This window comes from Amblyomma mixtum, chromosome 3 (genome assembly GCF_055824585.1).
Source record: "Amblyomma mixtum isolate Tamu chromosome 3, ASM5582458v1, whole genome shotgun sequence".
NCBI classification, from domain to species: Eukaryota; Metazoa; Arthropoda; class Arachnida; order Ixodida; family Ixodidae; genus Amblyomma; species Amblyomma mixtum.
This window is the reverse complement of record NC_143014.1, coordinates 37593828-37618942: the sequence shown is the minus strand read 5'-3', so window position 1 is coordinate 37618942 and position 25115 is coordinate 37593828. Positions and strand designations below refer to the sequence as shown.

Here is a 25115-nt window from a genome sequence, read left to right as displayed (position 1 = left end):
CGGGTAGTCAGTCACTTTTATTTTAGGCGTGGACAGTTTATATTAAAGCCACAAGGAGCGTGACAGTCAGCTAACCTTCGATTTTTTGATGGTTTATGGTTTGGTTTATGGGTTTTTTTTTTTAACATGTGGATAGCGGCAGGGCACAGCGCGAGTGTGCACCGTACGCACTGCGCCTTGCGCGCCAGCACCCAACCGCAGGTAGAAAAAAAAAAAAAACGTAGCGCGAACGTACCGCATAGCGTGAGTTTAACCGAACAGATAGATGCTCCGATATGCGCGTTATATAGTAGAATACAACTAAACTCGGTGGTGATGCTCCACTCACATTCAGGTCCGCCGAACAGGATTCCTTCGCGTCAAAAAGTACACCGTTGTAAAACTTTTTCCTGTGACCTAAACAAGAAGCTCATCACGATCGAGATGAAACTATAAACTACAGAAATTCGATTCCTTTGGCTTGTTTGATGCAGTCAACCCTTAAAAAGCTGATTCTGTTCACTGTTGTAATTAGGCAGCTAAGTAATAGAAGACGCCGCGGACCGTGTTACCTACTGCTGTTTCTTTAGCGCAGGTCAGCTGCCGAGTTCGATCCGCATCTTGCATTGGTTTTCAGTAAAGGAAGGATGCAGTAACTGCCCGACTTCACGGTGGACACAACCGCGCCGTGAGGGAAGGGACGACGGCGAGAGTAACAGAAGAGACAAAGGGGCGTCGTAGTGGAGGGTATCGTTAATTTGAACAACCTGGGGTATGTGCACCCAGATGACAACTGTTTATGAAGGATCTGCTGGTCTCTAATGGTTGCACCTCAAACTATCAGGTTGTATTTGGTTTGCTGCTGATTGAAATGGTCATGGTTTCGTGCTGGGTTCTACTGGTCCCAGTAAGAATCCAGTTTCCTTTAGTGCTTATGGTCCCAGAAGAGCACAAACTGGTTGTGGTTTGGGATCTGCTGGTTCAAGCCGAGCAGTTTTTGCAGTTCAACTGAAAGCTTTTTCTGATGTTTGTATAGCATATACAAACACGCGTAGGGTGCATGTACGCATGACCCCACATTATTAGTTTTAACGTGGGTATACAATGGCACATTCAAATCAGAGATCTGCAGCAAGGCCTTGAATCCATGGAGCAGCACAAAATCTATCTAGGCCAGTAATAACGCGGCATGTGAACCTAAACAGCTGACTGAAGCACAATTTTTTGTTTGTGGAGCAAGAATCTCCAATTGGAAAATGCCACAAGTTAAACACGTTATCATTGTTATGCTTCGATTGCTCTTGTGCTTGCAGAGTGGAGTTTAAAGCTGCATATTTACACTGCAAGAACATATGTATAGCCCTGCAGGGCAACTTACATCTTAGCTTAAGTTTTATATGCTTACCTTATTTTTGTGTGCGCCTAACCTTCAGAAACTTCCTTTTTTAACACTTTTTGTAACTTAAAAAAAAAAAAGAAACAAAGGTTTTTATAAGAATGGTTTACCCAAAGAAACATTTCAGTGATACCAGGGCAGCTGCTGGTCCCAGGAGCTATTGGACCCAGCAGCTACAGGAAATGGGCCAATGAAACATTCGAACTGGGCCCATTAAAGGGCAGCTGCAGCACTTTTTTGAGAATTACGCGATATTGAAGGATTCAAATCTATACAGGCTGTAGGTAAAGCATGCCAAGTGTTTTTGCACTAGCTTTCAAAATAGTGACGTCATCGACGATTGAAATTTGCGCTTCTCCTCAATGCACCGGAGGAGTGCAGAAAAACTCAGCGTGACGTCACGGAAGGTATGATTTCAAGTTACCACTGTCGTCAGCCACACCCTGCCCTGACTCGTTAGACGCTGCCATACAACTCTCGGCAGGGTTCGCCTTCGGTGGCGTTGGTTTTTTTCCTTCAAAGCAGGCGTTTGTGTGTTGGAAATGTACCGATACCTTCGATGACGTCATCCAGCGTCCCCCACTTTGCGTTGTGCGCTGAGGAGAAGCTTGAAGGGCGTCGGGATTTTAATCGGCGATTACTTGACTATTTCAACTGCTAGCCCAAAAAGACTTCGCATGCTTTACCTGCAAGTTTCATACATTCGACCCCCTTAAGCTCGTTGATTTCCAAAACCTATGCAGTTGCCCTTTAATAATCCCATATCGACATTTTCACCATGGCACCGACATCGCAAAGAACAGGGCATCTTATGCATCACACCTCCATCGAAATGTGGCTGGGATCCAACCTGAGTCCACTTCAGTTTCACGAGTGGTGCATGCAGAGTTGGCCATAGCTTGAAGTATGCACTGCAAAAAAATCAACTTCATCACTGACGCAGAAAATAATTAACATCATTAGTGAATGTAATCACTTGCGAAACTTCTGCTGGACCTCCGAAAGCGGACAGTATTCTTTCTTGACTCCGCCCCCTTTTCATGTGCCCTTGTCTTAAGTATGCGGTGCAGCAGCTTCTACCTATTACTGGATAACAAGATGTGCATATTAAATAAACTATGTACTGATCATCTTTTAGCAAAGGTCAAGCAGACAAGCACCTCCGTCAGCGAACGTAGCTGCTCTTCTCGGGCCCTGAATGCCTGAATGACAATATAACTTTATGCAACAACAAAAGCTCCAACAGTTCTTGCTCCACCATCCATGTCAATGCCATAATGTGGCAGCTCACCATTTTATAACAAATACACAAACCATGCTTTAGAGCAACCGTATTTATTCTGCCAGTGAGACAAGCACATAATACCTCTAAGCCAAAACACCAATGAATGTACAGACGATTAAAAGCAATCTGTATCAACACAATTCATTCTTGATAATTCATCAATTAGGCGTTAGGCACTATGTGTAATCGGCCAGAACAAATCTGTACATTTGTATTGTCTTGAAAAAGTTCAGGGTTGTTCACAATTATAATTTAAAATGCACCAAAATAAAAGCAGTTTCATGGCATAAAGCAGTTTGATTGCAACAATCAAAAAGCCAATAGAAAAGCCAATGGACAACACTCTGCACTCCCACCACTGGAACACCTGCCTGCAGCAACAGTAGTCCCAACCCAAAGATGCGAACAGTGTTCTACGGGATGTCACAATCCCATGTCAAACAGCAAATGGCGAAATTGAAAGCATAACAGGAGATGAAATTTTTTAGAAGTATTTACACTTCACATGGAGAAATATACAGATGAGTAAACAGAATCAAAGATGACACGTCACAGAAAAATGACGATCTGATTCACTCCAGCAAGTGGCCGACGATGATTCAAGATGGTGCACTGGTCAGGCCCCTCGTCACAGGTGTCGCTTGTCGAGCCTGCTGTGCACACACCACACGAACCGAATAAGAAGCCAATCCACTGCAAAAAGGTGGCTGGTGACCCAGGAAGGTGTGCGCACTGCTGCAGCCCTCCACTGCAGGCATCACTTATCCTGTCTGCTGCGTGCACTTCGTTCACTTCCGCGTCCACCAGCAGGTTCTGGCTCCCATGAAGCACAGATTGCTGAAAAATGAAACATTTGTTTATTTGTGTATTTGGGCTGCCACAACACAGCTTTTCAGCCCAAACTCTACAAGGATTGTGAACAGAAAGACTTTAAACCACTAGCATCTCTGACTATACACTGTGCACATGCATAAAAGCACACTGCACCAGCACCAGTGTGGAAGTGCACTTCTGAAAAAGCAAAAAATAAGCATTTGCAAACACACAATTTATTTCTGCCACCATTACGTTTTTTGTTAAGAAAGCAAATACAAAGGAGATCCTCATAAAGTCTGGACCAGAGAATGAGCAGTCAAAGCAATACCAAAGTTTCCGCACATAGGTTGCCTGTTCACAATATACTGCCTCATAAATTGTGTTGAACACCAATTAATTCAGAAAACCTAACCTAATATTATGTTACTCAAACTGGATGCAGAGTTTTACCATAAACATGGAAGCCAAGGAGTGTGTGCAAGTGGATATTATTGAGACGCATTCATGTAGTACCTTTTGAGCTCTAAAGCATAGCGTGAATATAAAACTCCAATACAAAGTGAGCCACAATCAAAAGACTACCTTTCATGAATGTCAAATGTGAAAATTTCAACAAAAAGAGGGCTTTACTACGAGACAGAAAATAGCCCAAACACCAAGCACCTGTGGCCTTGTGAATATGGAAGCTCACTGTCTGGATGACAGACACAAACACGTACCGAGCCAATTGGGGCCCACGTATTTTAGCCACAATAATATGGACAGCTAGGCTCCCTAAACAAAGGTGAGCAATTCTGATGTAGATCTAGAGACACCTGTGAACTTGAAAACATACTGCGTGTTCCGCTAGACCAAGCAACTTGTCTCAGCACCTTCTAAAATGCAGTAAAAGTTCTGCAAGCTACATTGTTAGATCCTCATCTACCATCTTAATTAGGCTGTCCATGCTTCATGGGGGACACGGCTCTGAGACGAAAAAGATCGCGAAAAAAATTGTCTTGAACATTACGTTTTTGATATCTGCAGCTAATATTCCTCTAATTCACCAGGTCTCCCATCTCACGGATCAGTATTTTGGCCACAGGATCAATTTATAACATCACTGCGAGCTTAATGCCACGTGAAAACATTTTCTCAAAACACCCTTTTTTACTTCTTTCTAATTTACGGCAGCAATATCTCAGCGTTCAAAACAGGTACAAGCATAATTTTTATTGTGGTATGTAGCTAAGAGTGCAAAGCACACAATGCTATGAACAGATTTAAGAATTTACACTTTATTATGAACCATTAATTTCATTTATCTTTGTAACTGATTGGCCTATTTTTTTAGAAAATAAGATATTTTGAAATCAATGCAAGAAACTGAACAAGAATTGCAAATTTCATCAAGTTTGGTGAAAAATTTAAAAAAAATAGCTTTCAGAGCCATGTCCCCCTTTCAGTAGCCATTTGTTGGTACCTGATTCCACTTCTTTAGAAGGGCAACAAGTTTCACACCAAGCAGTGGACACATCTCGTATAAGAGCTTCCTCTCCAACTGAAGCACCTTGATAGCATCCAAGTAATGAGGCAGATGTCTCTAATTGAAAGGCCATTGTGAGAAGTTTTCTGTGGACATTCTAGAATCTAAAGCTTAGACAAGTACTTAGAGCTTTCGGCTCGTTGCTCTGATGGCACCAGTGCTCTAGAGAAGAGGCAAAATTGGGCAGTAATATACTTCATAATATCAGTGAGTGTGTGATAGAAAATCATGGGGGGCTCACTCTAAATAAGTCCTTAGTTCATTATCTAATAAGTGATAGCAAGTGGTGAACTTAATGATGAAGTTTCTGGGAGCTCTACACGACAGCTGTGATCCAGTGCTCCCTGACAAGATGGCTAATCGTCAGCCGAATCCAAGATTTTTTTCGCCGAAGGTTTAAAAAATGGTGCCATGCATCGGACAGTAAAATTCGCTAACTAATGACAAAAGCTTCCCTAGAATCGAGTCAGCTATCTGCACTTAGGTGCACGGTCATGCCCACTGTGCTGTTTGGAAAAGGACACAAAAAATCCTCGCGGAGATGCTCTCTTCGTGGGTTTCTAAAACACTGGCAGTACTGTTCCAAGTACCTCTCCAGCATTTCTGTGCTTTGATAAGAAAAGGAGTAGGAGAGTTTCTCAGCGAAAACAGTTGTTGGCTAGCCTCAACATGACCAGGAACCAGTGGTTTTAGGTTTTAACCGATTCCATGTTTTTTTGTACTGCCGGATGTTGATTAGTGTTTTTCAATTAAAACTGGAAAGTACACTGCCTACTTACAGTCACTACACTGCTTTTTTTTTGGACAACAGCTAATGGGATAATGCTTTTCTAAACGCCAAGATTTTGTCAAATTTTTCGCCCCATCACATAACACTACTCACAAAGGAAGGCCTTAGTCAGGTTTTTTCCTTTAAATGTTTTTGTTTCTTTTCCTTCACAATTTTTTATTAGAGATGGCTTACTTTATGAACAGTTCCGGTTGGGAACTAAGTGTTCATATTAACAAGGCGTGACTGTACTACCAAGGGAAGGAATACTGTAGTCCTGGCTGTCCCATCAAGATACAAGGCAAAACCTATGTAATTCTTCTGCTCGCAAAGTTCTGCGACTAAGAATAAAATTGAAATACGTCACACAAACATAAGATTTCTGCATTACAGAAAAAGAACTAGGACACAGCAGTGATACCAATTACAGTATGAAAATTCTGAAAACTACATCGTATACACTGCCTAAACAAACAAGAATTGCCTGTGAAAACACTTCTGCATTGGTGCCAATGAACAATCCCACAGACTGCATTTGAAACAAGAAGCACTCCAACCAGTAAAACAATAACCAATAATTAGGGCTCTGCATCAGGCAAGTTCAGAGACTATTTTCTGGGGTTTATATGTTTTGAGAAATTTGGAGATTATCAAAACTGTTATTTTGTGATACACAATTTTAAGTTTTACGCTCTTAATTATGTTGTTCAAATAACTGTCTTTCTAAACAACTTAGTGGCAAAAGCACTACATGGCTCTCCACAACCTTTAATATATTAAGTGTAATTTTTAATGCCTACACAACTGCACCATGCTTTTGTCTGCTGAGGGCAGGGAACATCGAGAACACCCATTCCACGTTTGCAATGGATGCAAGAAAAGTTAACAGAAGAAGTATGCAACATGAGAGGATAGGCCAGTCTAGGACACAAACATGCCAGAATGGCATTGGTTCTGTAACTTCCTTCAAACTGTACGCAATGTATTGAAAGAAATCTGCTCCATGATGGGGAACATCAACACTTGCTTGTACTAAGCTGGCAAATAATGGCTAATAAAGTGCTAGCCACATGAGGCTTTGCGTGATGGGCTGGCAGCCACTGAATGACAATCAATAACTCATCACATCAATCAGGTTCTGGGTTTGTAGAAAATTTAGCTCATTACCTGGAACCGATCGCAAGACTAGCCAACAGCAGAAAGCTTTGCAGGTATGTAACTTCCAGTCTAGCTATTTTGCCAGTGAAGTCTGTTTTTCTAGTGCGATTTCAATGAAGAAGCTGCAGAGACTCACTTAGTCTAAGCCACGGATCGAAATAGTGCAGTGAAAGCTTAGTAGGAATAATGGAACAAGAAAGGTAACTGTGGAGTTAATTACTATGGAAAGGTATGAGAAAAAAAGAAAAGATCACTGTAGGAATGAGGTCCATTAATGGATTAGTCTCAGCAGAGACCCAAGATAGAGCTTTTTGGCCGAGGAGCAGCACCCAATGAGCAAAAGGTCACTGACCTTAAATAAGTGGTAAACTTGAAAGTAATGTGTTTATCTTTAGCCCTGTTCTTTTGCTCTTTGCAACACAGCTTGTCACAGAACATCATGTGCTGGGATGTTTGTGGCGAAATGTACAGGTTGGAAAAACATTTGTAGAGAAGTAGGATCAACCTGTGGACAAGGCTAGAGCCAGCATGGATAAGACACAATCAGCCATGTGCACGTCTGTGTCCTCGTCCGTAAGTTGAGCTGACTTCCTATCAAACATGAACCAACAAGCACAGTTAAAGTTCAAACATTTCACCAGCAAATGTTTTCCGAACCTGAAATTTATTTGAAAACATAGAATCTTATCTAAGTAAATCTGAATCTCATATTCATGAAGATTTTCAGGAACAGAAGCACAGCTATAGACCCAACACATTCCTTAAACAGCACTGTGAGATGGCAACTAGCATTAAGGCCTCCACTTCATGCAATGAAATGATCTGCAAATAGCACATTTTATAGCTTGAGAGGTAATATGGCCGAGCTGTGCAACAACAAATGCTAGTTCAGTAAAACCTTTGCTGCAACAAATTATTTTCAATTATCGGGCAGTGACCTATAAATTTTAAGTACAATTTACAGGACCAGGGTAAAGAGGCTTCCCAACACATTTTGCAAACACAGTAGACGCATTTTGTACATACTTACACAAATGCGCACGCAAATTTTTTGAACTATGTGAGCTTCTTTTTAGCGATGCTTTTGGGAATTGGGAATCCTAAGCACTGCAAGACAGGAAGGATCTCACCCTGTTCAATATTTATAAGCACCACTGTTAGTGGGTAACTTATTTACTAGAATTTGCACACCTTAGTTAACATTAGAGAAAAGGCCACAAAAAGACAAAGACACTTAAGCTCTGCCTTAAGCGATAGCATTAATGGGTTAAGAGGGAACACTGGCCCCCTCTTTACTTCCATATGTGGAATTTGTCATTCTTGACTTAACATTCACAGATCCCTGCTGACGCAGTGGTGCAGCGGTTATGCTGTGTGCCACTGCGTTGTAATGGCAGGTGCTGCCACTGGTGGGACTTGTGCGACTCATGTTGCTCTTCCCGAGCAAACTCTCATGACCAATCATTAATTTAACTGCCACCTGCCATGGCAGTCAGTTTGCCCACAATCCAGTCGGCAGGTTGCAATGACGCCACAAGGTCACATGACCTAGGTGGCCCACCTATGTTGCTGCTCTGGGGATTTTTGCGCTCCCAACGCCGGATTTTCTGCAGAACGGGAGTCTTAACGCTATTGCATTAAAACTACACCTTGAGATCTGGATGTCATTAAGCACTGCTCCCAAGTGCCAGAATTTTCAATGCTGTCCAGCTTGCGCTGTGCAGAACATAATACTTTAAAAAGCAGCTACAATGCTCGCAAGAAGCTCATGCATTCAGCCATGCTCACTACCAGCAACAAACCCGACAGCCACCAAAAACCGAAAAAATCTTGACACAAGGGAGACAAGCCCTCCACCCATCAGCTCAAGAAAGAAAGTCTAACCTGCACCGTGCTTTTCGACATGCTGAAGAGCTTTCAATAATCGCAATGTCTCGTCCACAGATCTGTACAAGTTCACATCATTGACTGTGACCTGACGAACCAAGCCCTTGGGGTCAATAATAAAAGATGCCCTGCGAACAAAAAACACAGAAGAACAGAATTTTTCATGAGATATCAAAATACATCAATGCAGAAGTTCTGTGCACGAGTGGAGGCCCAGAATGAGCTTTCCGCGTACTATCACAGGGAAAGCCATGTATTCAACAGCACCACAAACAAACAACCTGTAATGTAGGTGCACTCTACAGCAAGGCATGGTCTCACGTATCAACAGCTTCATCACAGCAGTTACTGGTATTCTCCTGCAAGGCCAGGTGGGCTGGATGTCCATTTCACACCACGAAGGCCAGCATCTGATTCCCATTACCACAGCAGGTTCTCTATATCAGGAGTCTCAGCAAACCAGCCTCATGGCGACATTTAAATGAGGTGCTGTTAATGGCCATTTAAGATTAGTACAAGAAAAATATGTTAAACTCATATGAAAATAGCAGACCCACCTCAGTGCAATACCAAAATCTTCAAGCAAGACATTGTAGTCCTTTGAGATCTTTTTGGTGAAGTCAGACAGCAAAGGGACGTTGACCTTCCCAAGGCCTCCAAGCTGAAAAATGCCAAGCCTTCATTTCACAACATAAAAAATCTTTACACTTCAAATGCCTTCCCGTGATGCCCCACCTTACTTAGCAAGAGTCAGGGACCCGCAGAATGAAGCCAAGTTGGCTCATAAACCATGAATCCACCGTCATTGTTTTTCCCAAAGGATATCAACAAGGCCCAAAAATTGACCAGGTTTTGATGCACATATTTTTTTCTGGAGTTTCTTCCTCCTGTACCTGGGGAAATTGTGCAGAGAAATTACCAGCTAAATGAAGCTGCATTCGAGTTCACTGTTCATATTTCATGCCCATGCTCAGATTGTCACCTTCCTGGTGTCAAAGTCAGTCACTTTTAACAATAACATCCCTCACTGCAATGCTGACTAGCAAGGTCTCGTTAACATGTTTTACAGTTCTCCAGACTGATCCCACATGAAGCTTCTGGGATCCACTGTACTAATTCGGGAAGCTCTGAACAAATTCTCATCTCATGGGGTGTTGTTCAGCTCCCTTGCCACATGGCAATGAATGTCAGACATGTCATTCTCCAGTGAAAGGAAAGCAGCCAAGGGAGGGCAGATAAGGTGATTATCAGGGAAGAGGAGACAGACAGTTGAAACAGCTCTTTCCTTGGTGGCCTGAACCTGCTTTAGGGCATGTTGGGCAGGGCATTATTATCATGAAGAAGAGTCCTTGCTGAAGTGCACACTAGCTGCAATAAATATAGCAGAACTTGGATGCAGCCAGTTAAATTTAGTGCGGTCCAATTAACTCTGTGCTGAGTGCCAAAAAATGCAATGAGTATTGCACCATTTTCATGGGCAACTTGATGCAGCAAACACTTCTTAGGAGCCCCATTACCTGCCACTTCATCCCAGAGTCATACTTCAGACACTTACCCCCGACTGCACGCTGACTGGCAACTCTGTGTTATCTTCTCTTTGAAGAAATGAAGCTAAGCATCAAAATTCCAGTGTTTCCAATAGTGTCAAGAGAGCTCAAAACCACCTCAAAAGCATACTATTCCAAGCACTTTCTGTAACCAGTACATTCACTTCAATTAGGGTAATTTCCAAAATTACAAGTACCCCCTCAGCACATTTTTCAGCAAACCACTGCCTTTATATACTAATTATCTTGGTCTCCCAATAACTACCTTTTCACTGCGATATTACATCTTTCCAAAGGCCGCTGTATGATTGTTTTTGAGGCGCTTGCGGATGTGTCCTTGTGAATCTCCGCACAGGACAGAAGAGGTATTGTACGATCAGTTTGTTGCTTGTGACCAAGGCGGACAATTCCAGCCTTCCAATTGGTGCACCCGTTACTGCCGCCTGCCCGAACGGTGGCGCAGTCATATGCCGTAGAAGAACATGCAAAATATCTTGCGGTAGAAATACCAGCATTGATTGTGGCCCACTTGAGACATCGAGACATGTTTATCTTGGGGTTTTTCGTCGAAGGTGAAACTGTGATAGCTATGGATTTCGGCACGGTTGACCCTGACGTCCACACGAACGAGTTCACAACACTTTGCAACACCGCAAGCGAGCTTTATCTGAAAGAGTGTCGTGGGAAACGCTATACATCTGCGCTATTTCTATTCCAGAGAGTGATAAGGGGGCACCACGCTGTGATTGTATACAACTTTCTCGTTTGATCACTAGTCGGCCAGTCTCATCTAGGAACTGCCCATAGATATACAACCGTTCTAACAACGGTCTAGAATTTTTGCCTCCTAATATTTGAAGAGTGCCCCCCTAAAAGGTTACGCTATCCTCAAACGTGCAATAATGATTTCAGAACGACAACGCGATTAATATTGTGAATTCTCGGGCCAAGGACGTGGACTAGAACGAGCTAGGTTGGCAGTGCATCATTCAATCATTAATACAGTCCAACCTCGTTATAACGAAGTCGCATTTTGCACGGAAATTTGTTCGTTATATCCAATATTCGTTATAAAAATGTGCACGTAAATTCCCGCAGAAAAGGTCGCTAATAAACCCAAGAGTACTTTAATATGGACAGCACAGGGTTGAAAAAAATGCACTATTTTTTAATTTAACGCGTGGTACAAGCATATCAAACCTCGCCTTGCATTTCGTACTGGAAAGCAAGAGCGAACTCACAAATCGGGATGCTAGGCCAGGATGCATGGCATGGCACTTCACACTATTTGACAGGTTATATTTCTCTACGAAATCAACACAGAGCAGCGCTTTCCCGATGTCAGCTGATTTGGCCACAGGTAGGTCGAGGTACCCCCATGTCAGCGCTGGCCATGTCAGCGCTGGCCATGTCAGCGGCCTCGGCGCTGCTGAGAGCTCGCACTTCGCCATCTTCACATGCATCGCTGTTTCTAGCATCATCTGCAGAAACCACCTGATCAGCAATTTCTTGGTCGGCCAGTTCGGGTGCCACAGCCAAGTTGTCATCTGCACAGATGAATTCCTCGAGCGTAACGTTCGGAACCGCCAGCTGACGCCATGTCGTCTCGCCGAAACTGTCCGCTTGCCTCCCAGTTGCATGCGGAAGCTTTCTGCCTACTTCTCGCAGTTCTCGGCGCCTACGGCTGCTTCTTCGCCAGACAAGACGTGGCAAACAATCCGATGGCAGTCATTAAATCGCTGCAGCCAGCCACTGCTTGCATGAAAGTCATTGTGGCCTCAGACGGAAGTGAGACTTCCCTCCTTCATTTGAAGGACGGCACCAGACACAGGCAGGTTATGCGCTATAACGTCCTTGAACCATGCAAACAAGGCATCTTCAACACCCCGTCTTGCTGTCATTCTCCACAGCACCTGCAGAGTGGGCGTTTGCAATCTTCTGCCTTGTGCTCAAGATGGTTGATAGAGTGCTAGGCGCAACACCGAAGTCCGTGGCAATGACTTTTCCTTGCGCCCGCTGTCAACTGCCCTGAATATCTATCTTCGTTTCAAGCGAAACTGCTGTTTGTTAAGACGCGTTCCGTGACGCGTCTACAGGTTGAACTGCAGAGATAGCGCGCGCGGGTTGGAATTGCGACGACGGGGGTGGCCGGGGAGCGGGCGTCGGTTTGATCACGTGCCAGTCACGTGCTAGGCAGCCGTTGATGCTAGATTCATTCGCTCTCCCTAGATGGCGTGGCGTGCGGAAGCGCGGGTGATTCAAACACATTTTAGGTGCGGGCGCTTCAAAAGATCAAAATTTAGCGTGTTTTGAAATTTTTTCCTACTTGTTTGCGCATTTTGAGCTCCGTGAATACAAAAACTGCTTCGTTATAACCTATACAATGTCAAATTTTGAATTTTTCGTTTCGTTATACAGATAGAACTCCCATAGAAATAAAGCATGTCCAACCAAACTTTTCTTTCACTTCGTTATATCCGATAATTCGTTGTATCCGTGTTCGTTATAACGAGGTTTGACTGTAATTGCAACCAGGAAATTCACATTTACTTCTCAAATAGCTAAGATGAGGTACAGGCTAAATCATCAGTTATTCAAGCTAGCACACTACAGTTTTTTATGCGTATTTATTACCTTTATTTTTTGAAGCCAAGATAATGCACTTACCTAATACCGTCAAGCATTTGTCTAAAATCCAACTTCACTCAAGATTTGCTATTACAGAAAGCTCGGTCTATGTATAGTTTTGACAGTGATGCACTTACATAGTTGCGGGTTGGCTATGTGGAACAGAGCACGAAAGGTAAAAATGTCGGAACAGTCAACCGCCACAGAGGCTTCCCCCAAGAATCTTGATTACACGAAACTCGCGGAGTCACGAGAATATTCGTATCATCCAAAATTAAGTGCAATCCAAAATAGAGAAAATCTGTTGCTGCTGCATGGGAAATTTATTCACGCAGATCCGTTCACGGTTGACGGGATTTATTTATGGCCACGCGCCGTCCCTCACTGCTCCCGGTGCATACAGCAAAACTAGCGATAGCGGAGTTGGCGATGTGAGGGCAGCGGTTAGTGTACGAGGGTTCATACCAACCGTAGTGGCGTGGGAGAGCATTCGAAACATCCGCAATTCTGCACACTATAAACAATGCACACCGGAAGGAAATTTTACCACAGTAGAACCCTGCAGTAGTAAACTTGGATACAGTAAAAACTAGGATATGGTAAAATGAAACGGCAATCCCACTCCGCCTCCCACAGACGACTGTACATATTTTTGTTAGATTACATTTTTGTCAAAAAAAAAAAAAAGGCTGTAGTAAAGAACGCCTGGCCGTGACAATGTGGAATGATGACAACGCGGCACGCGCAAGGCCAACATTCGGAGGTAAATGCATACTAAACACAATAAAACTGTGCTCTTTGAGATAGCCATGAGAAGCCAATTTCTTGTCCTTGGGGCCGAGCGTGCGGCGCACGCAAAAAAAAAATAATGAAGCTGGCTATGAACGCAGAAAGAAGGAGACACGGGTCGTTGAGAAAGGAAAGAAAGTAAAAATGCAATGAGAAGTAGGGAAGGGAAGAAAAGGGCGAAGATTCGCAGCATGGCAGCGCGAAGCGCAGGGAAGCGGCAGCAAGAAACAGAGGAGCAGTGGCCCAGCATGAGCGGTACCGCCGCACCTTGACTGTGTCGCGCGTTTAACTAATGCCTCTTAATAGACATGGTCTTTGTGCATTCTATACAGCAAATGACCAATAATTAAACTGCTTCCTTAGAAACTAATTACCTTGCCAACAACAATAACCATATTATAGTTCTCGCTGCTGTGCATTTCCATATAAACACACAGACAAGCAATTAAATTGGCTTTTATGCCTACCTTCTTTGCCTCTACTTACTGCGATGTGAATAGTTTATTTAGACATTTCTGTGTGAAAAAGTGACCTTTTACAACACGGAAGGTGACAACGGCATGCTGGGCACATTTATGAAATAACGTATGGCCACTTACAGAACACACACAGTTAACTCTTGTAAACAAAAACGATACTCTTCATCGCAACGAGATGCATCTACAATGTGAATAATTGAAATAAGAAAACATTAGTGTAGCTATTAATAAGGCAGCCTTTACAGTAACTTCCATTTCATTATCACATGGCAGAAGCATCTTCAGCTTTGCTGAAGCACTGATGCATACCTTTCTTGGGGTGTTAGTCCACGCAAGGTGCGTGCAGTACGAGTCTGTGGATACTGCCAAAATTTCAGTGTTGAGGTTCCGAAACTCAGCTGCACGCTCACTGTATTCAACGAGCTCACTGGGGCAAGCAAGAGAACTGCAAAGGAAAAGAAATGGCAGAAGTTTGATGATAAAATCAGCACTGGTCGCAAAGCTAAAAACTCAGACATTTCATATTAAAATGAAGCTGAAGCACATTTTCAAACAATTAGGTTGAAATTTCATTGTGATGTAATTCTTGCTCTTCAACATAAATATCATGCACAAACTGGCGAGGAATGCTCCCAAACAGCTTTATAAAAAAGATGTGAGACTGCTGCCTCGCCCCATAGCCTCTTACTGCCATCTGTGAATGGCAGCGGCTACCATGATGTCACACTATTGGTGTCTGTGGCAGTGCTCCCACCACCAACAGATGACGTGCTCTCTGCTGTGTTAAAATTGTGGTCATTCTGACAACGAACTCTCATTGTGGCCTGTTTTTGTTGTCTGGAGGTGCATGGAATTCTCCTACATACTGCTCTTGAGCCACTAGGCTCCCAGACGCCATATTAAAACACTGGTGAGGAGCCAGCTGAAAACAAAAACATTATCGAACCTTGGAAGTTGATTGGCATATAAACATGTCTTTTGTAGCCTTTGTGTGGGGATCAGAGGCTAGAAATAAGCCTGCATGGAAAAGTACAGATGCTGCATTCACGGATGCTGCCACGACAATGAGAATGTCTAAAGATAAGAACACGTTTCAGCTACCGGATAGTCACATAGAAATTGACACTGATCAGGTGCTGGGCATCTTCTGGATTATTTTCTTTTCTTTCCCTTTAGGGCTTCAGCCATACGACAGAAAAGTAACATTACAGACTATGTTAGAAATGAAGTACCGTCTGGCTGTTTTGTCAGGCTGTTCAGCATGAGTTCATGAGTTTGATCCTGGCCGCAGTAGCTGCATTTTGATGAAGAAATACAAAAACACTCGTGTACTGAGAGTTCACGTACTTCTCTTCACGAAGCTGCTCTCGGTGGCACTGAAAAACCACTTTTCTGAGCAAAGCCTGATGGTCTAGCACCAGGAATGAGTCAAGCTGACTTGAGTGAGGCATTATAGATATCTCCAAAATGCACTCCTGGGTGTTACCATATTGCTCTCGGGACTGCACAAGCATGGTGGAAGTGCTAGCATGGCTACTCTGCACCTGTTCACATCAGTTCAAAGATAAGGTGCTTTGACATGTGAGTACACAATAGAAATGTCTATAGATAAGCTTTGATGGTACCATCGCCACGGAAGTGATCCGAATAGAGCACTACTGTTCTCAACAACTTGAAAGAGTCCCTTTTCATAGCAGCAACTCCCTGCACTACTAGTTTATTTCATGGGAAATAGTGAAAGATGACATCACAGCAGCTAGTGTTGGTGCATTCGTTAGGATGGGCGTTTAAGAAGAAATAAAACAGTTGCAGGCTGTGCAGAATGGCAACATGACGAGCTTCCTATTTCACTCATGCTTGCACACACCTTAAGAAAAGACACTGCTCTATAAACTAATTTTAGTCATTTTTATCTTACACGGATGAAAATGGCTAACCTTTTGTATTTTGTGTGCTGAACACAGATATGCAATCTCTCTCTACTTACTTTTGTGGATTTTGAAACACCTGTTAGTTTATTAATAAAACAAAAATGGAGCCAGCCACAGCTTATCGAACAACCCTGTCACACTGGCCTTAAGAAGGCCCTTGACCGATAGTCTATCGACTCAAAGGCAATTGATGGTAGCTACACAGGCAGTTTGAATGGCCATAGAGTCAATAGTCTATAGAGTTAACGGAGCAGCACGGAACTCTATCGAGATTTCGGGGGCTTTGAGCATTGCCCAAGGTGACTAGCGTTGCTTCGAGCGGCGCCAACGCAAACTTTCATGCACGATACGTTCACGGTACAAAACATGAACAGACATTATTCTCCTAAACTTGAATGTAAGCAGTAAAATATTAGTCTGAACAATAATTTAAAAGTTCTACCGGTTTCGTTTAAAGCGCATAAATTTTATACTCTCCATCGCACAAGAGGGAAACACCAGGGGTATAAGTGTCAGTGTTGCCAGAGTGTAAGGAAACTGAGACAGCAAATTGTATCAGATGCGAGGGCTAACTTTTTTTACGATTTAGCCGTACATTTTCCTATACATTCAAGTTGTAGCTTTACAGTGCTCAGAAATTATTCAATTTAAAGATAATTCAATCTAAACGAGTGATATACCTGGGTTCAACTGTAGCAACAATCAAATGCAGAGATCAAAATAAACATCTGCAGACGAATATGAATGATAAAAAACATTACTGGCCTGCCAGAGTAAGGTGGCACGTACTGTTGAGGAACAAGCAATCTGAACAACTATTGGCAATTTTCGCAAAACCTACACCATGCTGTGGCGGCACCACGGACTAGTCTACATAGGATCAGTGCACTCAGAACCACGTCACTTGCTTTTTTGCAGTCACTTCACCAGCACATTCAGACGCTGTTGTCATGGTTTTCCAATAAAAACTAGCTTAGGAGCCCTACTACATGAATATTTGCCGACTAATAAAATAGAAGAGTCACTAAGTGTCATTAAAAATTTTTCTGGTGTCAGCAATACAGAGGAATGGGAACATGGAGTTTTCCCACTGTAATAGAATGCTCGCAGGACAAGACAACAGAGTTTTTACCAGGCATTTCGCCTATTTTTCTAAAAATATTTTGGACCAGAAGGGCCTATGTAAATACAAGGTGCTATTTTTTAACAAACATCAGTGAGCACAGAAGAATAGTATCTCTGTCACACGGGCAATTTCAGAGCCTGCGAGATTCTCAATCGCTTTCGAAACTCGAAGTAGTTGTGCCGCTGCTACACAGCAAACTTGAATGCCATCGAGAGTTTCTATCATCTCACACCACGGTGTTGTGGCAACACCGTTGCTGTCAATAATTCTGTGGGCATGCCGCAATGTCTAGCAATCAGCTTACAAGTTTAACCACAAAAGGTTAACAGTAACGTGTTTATTTCTTACAGTAATATTAATTGCTCTTTAAATGAATTTTACTGTCATGGACAGGCTGTAGTCATAATCATGCACTTTAGAAAAAGCTTGGTTGTTTTTGTACTACTGGCAACAATGGTATTGTGCTTGTTGAAGTGTTTTGTATTCTTGCCAGTCTTTTTTTTTTTCCAGCAAAATAAGTGCTACATTTTAAAGTCCCATGCTTTTCGGAGATGATACTGCAGTTCTTGGTAGGAAGACAGCGCAAAAAACGACAACCACAGGGGAGGACAAGACACAAAAGAACGCGTTCTTTGTGTTCTTTTGTGTCTAGCGTTCTTGTGTGTTTAGCGTTCTTTTGTGCCTTGTCCTCCCCTGTGGTTGTCGTTTTTTGCGCTGTCTTCCTACCGAGTATGAATTACCAACTAGCCCAGCACCATGTTTTATTGAAGATACTGCAGTTATTTTATTCCTCAGCACATTGCTATGTGCGCTCTGCATCCAAGAGTGCACGCAGTGCACGCAGCCCCGCTCGAAGGCCCTCAAATCTCGATAAAGTTCCATGGTGCTCCATTGACTGGATAGGTTATTGACTCCATGGCCATCGGAGTCGCCTGTGTAGCAGTGCTGGATTGGCCTTTGAGTCGACAGACTATCGGTTTGAGGGCCTTTGAAATGATCGTGTGACAGGGGTAAACGGGCACCTTCCAAAAGCAGAGTTTTGTGCCCGACTGTCTCTGCAATGACAATCTTCATTACGGCATGCACGTATTGTAATAAGGTGCTTTGTCATCCACAGAAAGAGGGGTGGGGTGATATGATTTCACTCAAATTCCATTTCATTCCAATCCCTTTTGCACTCTGTTACTGCCCAGTGCCCTCGCTGCGACTGGAATGAGTCAACATGAAAGTCAAATAATAAGCACTGAACAAAATTGAATGAAAAGAATTGTGTCACAGCAGCCTTACATTCATTACATGGCTTCTGTCCACTGCTTACAAAACAAGAGCACAGAAAAGACGACCTCACTGTTCCCACTTTTCATCTGTACCCACGATTAGAAATCTATAATCATATCGACTGAAATTTATATTCAAAAATTGCCGAGCTTTTGAGCCTTTCCCATCAGTCAACTGCCTCATAATACTTCTTGAAGCAATTTTAAATTCCAATACAAGTTCTCCTTTACGACATTAAATTCCAATACAAGCTGTCTTATACGTCCAAAAGACCGAGGTACGGCCGGCCAAACCTTTAGTTGGCGTGCGCGACAGCCCCTTTTTCTGCGCTCCTGCGCTTTACAATGAAGCAAACTTGCAGAAAGCTCAATATTTAGCATGGGCTTTTGTGAGCCTGTGCTTGGATATAATATTTTTGCAAGTTTTCTCCGCCATAAGCTGCAGGAGCACTGAAAACGCGGCCGTCATGCATGCTAGCTAAAGATTTGGACGGCTATAAAAATACGTAGCAAATTTGAGATAATTTTGCAGTCATTGGTGCAACTGCGTGCCTCTTTCTTCTACAAAACTAGTGGTCCAAACAGCTTGAAAGTGACGTCATTGAACTGAGACAGAGACATCCTGAATGCAATTTTACCACTTGTATTAGTGAGACATGCACACAGCTTGTGCCTTGTAAAGGGATAACACAGTAACAAAGTGCAGTCTGACTGGCAGGCCAAGGCCATTTCATTTTCATTCATATTCCCTTCTTTGAGAACTCAAAAGAGAACATGCCATAAAAATGTCATCCCACCCACGTTGCACAGGGGCGAGAATGGGGCACTTGCGAAATTAGACACAGCAGAGTATACTTTTCATGGAGAAAGAAACATAGGTAGTGCTTCCAATCCAAAGGGTAATCAATCAACCTAGCCCAAGTTTTGTTACCATATTTACTGTAATTCCTTTAGCATTCCTTTCAATCTATCAGGCTAGCACAGCTTTGAGTTTCGATAAGCATTTTCTTCTAGCATCCCTCTAACTCCTCAGCGGATTTATGCCACACAAGCATGCAAAGTCTGCTTTTACTGGCACTGTTTACTCACTGCACCAAGGCTCAGTTATGACCGATTTGAACAGTGCAATGAGCAAGAAACTGATGACAATGATGATGGATTTTTATGGCACAAGGGCAGCTTTCGCCAAAGAACACCACGGCAAATGGTGTTTCATCTACTCAAAGTGGGGCCAGAGGATCTGTTTCCCGAGCATTTCACCCTAAAGAAGCCGAGCACCCGACAAGGGGAAAGCCTGTACCCACGTATACCTGGCTCGTACCCGGCGGCACTGGGGATCAAACCCCGCACCCCTGCATGCGAGGCGGAGGCTCAAACCACTAGGCCACCACTGCAGCACAATAAGCTAGAAACAGTGACATCAAAAAGTCTTGTGTGATTCAGCTGTTTAGCATGTCTGCAATGTAATGTACTCACAAGTCCTGAGGGTAGAAGAACAGCAGCAGGAATTTCCCCTCGTAATCACTGAGTTGGATCTCACGGATCTGGCTGTCCACCACAGCAATACCCTTGAAGTCTGGTGCATGACACTGCACTCGAGGCAAGAAGCCCATTGGTGGCACTTGACACCGGACAGTAGGTGCTGATACCACTGCTGAAATCCAAATGCAATACAAGTGGTCAGTTGGAGATATACCGCACACAATATACACAAAATAAAATAAGGTTTGAAATATTCTCAGCCACATTTCTGGACAAATGGTATTGTAGACTTGACCTCCATCGCATAACTGCACATTGTATATAACAATGAACATGATCATGGACCACACAAGGCTAAAAATATTCAGGAAAGAGGATTTAAATCACACTTTAAGCATAACATTGCTGGCAAAACAAAATAGACAGGACTCACTGGGCAGTGGCATTGGAGAAGCCCTTCTCCTCTGCGTCATGACAGAAGCCACGGGGATCGGGCGCGACAGCTCGTCATCCTGCACCTGAAACGAATTGTTTGACTGGACCAGAGCGTTAGTTTGCCTACACCACATGAAGACACTGCGAAGAGATGAAGTACCAAGGCAGTGTGCACCAACCTGATCATTTGACTGCATGTCGGTCACCATTTCAGGCAGTGACTGAGCCTCAGCTTGATTGGCAAAACCCAGCAAGGCCTTCACGTCCTCGACCGCTTTCACAGTGTCTCGATGATGTTTGGTGCGTGCGTGCTTCTCCAGCTCGCTCTTGCCAGCTCTCAGATCGGCGTTGCACAGCTTGCACTTTGCGCGGTACGGATCTTCCGGCACGCTAACCAGCCAAGTTTTGAAGCGCTCGTCCTGCAACCACGAGTCTCGAAACTTCTGCTTGTACCACTTGATGCTTCCGGATGTGTTTGCGCTGCTTTGCTCCCCCGATTTGCGCTTGGCGGACCTCGTTTCGGCCGTGACCTCGGCAACTTGGTTGCTGTGCAGCGGCACGAGAGCGGTCACTTGCTCCTCCATTTGCTCTGGAAAATATCGGCCGCTTCCAATCAGTTCAATGAGCGCAGGAGAAACAAAATGTAAAACGTCTGAATTGACTTAACACACTGAGAAATGCATGCAATACTTCAATGGGCATACCATAGACTCGCAGGGGCTGCTGTTTTGCATAGAGATCGGAACTACGACAATGCTCGAATGCTTCGTGCCCGCATAAAACACCTGGAACACCGGATGGCACATCCCACCGCCCCACCGTCGCCATATTTAGTGCAACGCTACGAACAAGCAAAGCTACCAGCTGACCGAGACACTGCCAGACAGAAAGGTAACTTGCCGCAGCACACAATGCCAAAAGCACGTGTACTGGGGCGCGCTGTGTGACAACATAAAACATGCGTGAGGCTGGATCCGCTAGCAATTCCCTACGAAGTGCCCGCAAAGCGACTTTTTCCCTAGCACACTGAAGATTAGAGCGCCTTGTTCCGCCGCTAGATCGCTTGCGAAACAGTAAACAGCGCTTGACTTACATGACTGGCGATTATTTTGACGACTTCTCGTGACATTACAAAGCATTTTTGGCACATCTGTGCACACAATAATCATCATACACAATTCTAATAGGGAAGTGTTTCCATAACTCCCTAGGGCGTCCTTAGCACGAACGACGACCAAAAGAAAATGGCGACCGCAAAAAAAAAAACAAGAACATAACAAACTCCATTGTGGCTAGACCGAATTCCAGCTCCAGCGGATAAGATATAGCGCCCCTAATGTAGCGCCGAGTTTAGCGAGAATCATTCGCGTCTCTCAGAACTAAATTTTCCTACTGCATCCTTCCAGCTTAGTTTAAAATTTAGTCTTACTCATAGTAACATACATAAAAATAATACGAAATGCCCAACAACAGCAGACGTCCTTAAAAACGTCGCGGACCATTCAGACCAACCTATCCAAAACATCAATTCAATTCACATCAAGTAGGCTGCAGCTCTTGAGTGCGCGCGTATGCCCACGCCTGCTTCGAAGTATTCCAGCTACTGTACTGCGAAGTAACCCCTGATGAACACTCAAACGCCCATAAACACGAGTGAAACGTGCATCCATATTTAAACATGAACAGAGTACAAAACGCAGAAACGGATTGCTCGTTATTCATACACTGGCATTTGTTGAAAATAGAAGCACGAAACTTTTTTTGCTCTTGCAGTACTGCACCCCGATCAGAACTTTGTAAAGCTTTCTCAGCGCCGGCAGCTAAGCAGTGCAGGCTATTCAATGCAGCCCCACTTCTGCAACGCGAGCAACTTCTCTCTGGGGCAACTGACGCGCGCGCTTCACTAGCGACCGTTGATCCCTACCTGCGGTTCCAGTCCAATATTATAGTTTCGCTACGAGCAAGAACTATAAAACGAAAATAACGTCTATGCATTATTTTCGGTTCAGAGCCAAGTGTCACAACCACCACTATACGCTAAAATCGTCGCGCAGTTGTATAGGTGGTAATGCTGAGAGCAATTATATGTGCGCACACGCGGTTTCAACATGACAGAGCACAATGCTTCTGGATTCACACAGATAGCAAATAATTAGCGCAAGCTAATACACGCACGATGAAATGAGCAAACCATATGTGGCACGCTCCTTAACGATTATCTTTACGCGGGGCTACGTACGTTCGGACGCACAAATCTGCTAACAAGCATTCACTTTTGGTAACTAGCATTAGTATTGAGCGCAAAAAAAGAAAACAACAGACACGTGAGGGAGTTTTACCGCCGCTGTACGTTACCATAATTGGCGAAAGTTATGGCAACTGCGGCCCACAAAAGTAATCATCAACGGCGTGAAACAATTACACTGCAGTGTGATTGCTTCACGCTGTTGGTTATCGTTGCATGCAACGATAATATTCATCAAACCACTGTAGGAAACAAATGCATCACCGTGTCGAGTTGGACGACACCAAACAGGCTCGTCATTACTGAAAGGTCACTGAAGAATTACTTGCGAGTAACTACTGCCGCTTTCCACCATTGCGCCAGTGCGTGGCAAAGTACGTACAATGCGCCCATGTAGCGTAGTAACACGAAATAGTCGGTAGCTGGGTGTGCCCAAAATATGAGCTGTACTCTCTCATCGCGAAGGCTCTCTCAGTGTACGGCGATAACATTTCAAGAACAAAAGTATGACGTTTTTACAATGCGCTGCATGTGGGATGCAAGAAAGAAGGAAACAAAAACTGGCAGGAAGACGTGTGAAAAATACCACTCGAAATGAACCATCTTTCTCACCTACCTTAGCTATATCTGCGCTGAGGATTACGATGCAAACCAGGTAACCGAAAACAACAAACAGGGCTTTGCACTAAAAATAAAAAGAAAGTGAGAAAATTTTACATCTTCGAGTACAGTTCAAGGCAAAACAAACAACAAATAACGTCAAATAAGCTGCAGAGAGATGTTGATAGCGGCAAGTGTGGTAATAGCCAGCTAGTGGCCTTGTCATGACAATCACGTTAGCTCTCGAACCGACAACGTCCACTTTGAACTTCCCTTTGTTCCAAGTGGACGTTTAAGACGGTACAGACAATTCGCGATGCGGTTACGTACACTTAAAACTCAAGCAACAAGTAGCACAAGCACACCATAAACTTTAGGGCACGACCACGCCGTCGCCGATAGAGCACATTTCAAATGAAAGGGACAAAAATTATGAGGTTTCTCGGACACACCCGATCATGCGCCTACTGAACTAATTACGCTACTAAGCTGTGCTGGACTGGCGTCCGCGACTGTTTGAGCACACCGCCTTACGAAATATAAACGTGATCGTATACTTTTAGCGACAAAACGCGCACACTTCTACCCAACACGAGCTCTACAACGTGAACAATGCGGCGAACGAAGAAAGTTAGGGAAACGGTTGTTCCCCAGACGGTCATTCAATATGGCGGTATAGGGGGCATTGCGCAGTTGAGCTTTTTTCACCACCCTGGCGCCGTGTATCATATGTCGCTAGCAAATAACGCTTACAGTGATCAAAATAATTACGAAGGGACCTTATTTCGGCACCTTTTTGCCCGCAAAGCTCCTACTTTTTCTCAGAGAGACGCCGTCTTCATGCGAAAGAGATTCCGCACGAAAATCCCTGTCCCTGATCGGTAGATTCCAGACCCGTCTCCTGAACAAGTCGCTTTAGGGACATTTTAGAATGGCACAAATATTCGGCGTTTATCGTTTGCGGGGGTGACTGTGAGACAAGATTTGGGCGTCCGCAGCTCTCTAAAATAGTCATTTCTTAGTTGTATCTTCACCTTCTCAGACGCTTGGATAGCCCTAGAGGCCCCGTGTCTCCGAGGAAGCCGCCATTTCTATGTAGACCGGTTTAGAGCGTGCGGGGACGCGATGGTTGGAAGTGTAGTCCAACTTTGTTCCCGAGGGTCAATTGTTTCAATTGTTGGTGTTCATTTTTGCATGCTAAGTCGCATTTGATGCTGCTTTTCAAAGCCACTGCCAATCAGTACGACTTTGATGTGCTTCAAGTGCGACCTAGTACGCCGACGTGGTCGGAGTTGCCATTTATCCTGTTTTGTTTTTTTCGAACGCGCATACTAGCGTGTCGTCTCGTCTTACGATGGTAACGGGCATCTTTTACACAGTCGCAGTTATTACACTACGTGCTGTTTGTAGCGTTCGTGCTGGAGCTGGATATATGCACTGTAGTTTCGCGTTTTAAGTAATTTTTCGAAAACGGTACAATCTGTCGCTCGGTGCGGTTCATCACACCCCGATCTAAGAAATGGAACTTTACAAAATGGCGGAAAGTTTGTTTTATAGCAGAATATTGACAATGTAAATTCTATTACATTTTTCTGTTTGCGAAACAGAGTACGAACGTGTCCCGTTGCCAATAGCTCGTTTCCTGAACGTCGGTAAGCCTACTTGTTCAGTGAGAAGCGCAGTGAAGTTATCAGGTGCAGTTTCGTGTGCGTTTCTAAATCAGTTGTGCGGTAAAGGTAAGATGTGCTCACCTTACTTGTT

General features: G+C 43.8%; 1 protein-coding gene across 9 annotated transcripts in view; it reads right to left on the bottom strand.

The window, feature by feature from the left end:
- Positions 1-2694: 2694 nt before the first annotated feature.
- Positions 2695-25115, bottom strand: part of LOC149349682 (uncharacterized) — a 34688-nt gene continuing 12267 nt past the window's right edge. The window contains exons 1-9 of one of the 9 annotated variants that reach the window (XR_016290154.1): positions 21214-21513; positions 20689-21098; positions 20508-20610; positions 20069-20246; positions 14568-14703; positions 14379-14439; positions 9556-9708; positions 9373-9476; positions 8927-8943 (exon numbers count right to left, since the gene is read on the bottom strand). Coding sequence is in view for 6 of the 9 variants with exons in the window: in XM_089578737.1 (XP_089434863.1) it covers positions 3418-3497; positions 8813-8943; positions 9373-9476; positions 14568-14703; positions 20069-20243; positions 20508-20610; positions 20689-21098; positions 21214-21469 (1395 nt within the window). In the remaining 3 variants the exon portion in view is untranslated. Of the gene's footprint in view, positions 3498-8812; positions 8944-9372; positions 9493-9555; positions 9709-11757; positions 14440-14567; positions 14704-20068; positions 20247-20507; positions 20611-20688; positions 21099-21213; positions 21514-25115 lie in introns of those variants that run through there. The other 8 variants (XM_089578739.1, XM_089578737.1, XM_089578738.1 and 5 more) reach the window with 8 other exon arrangements.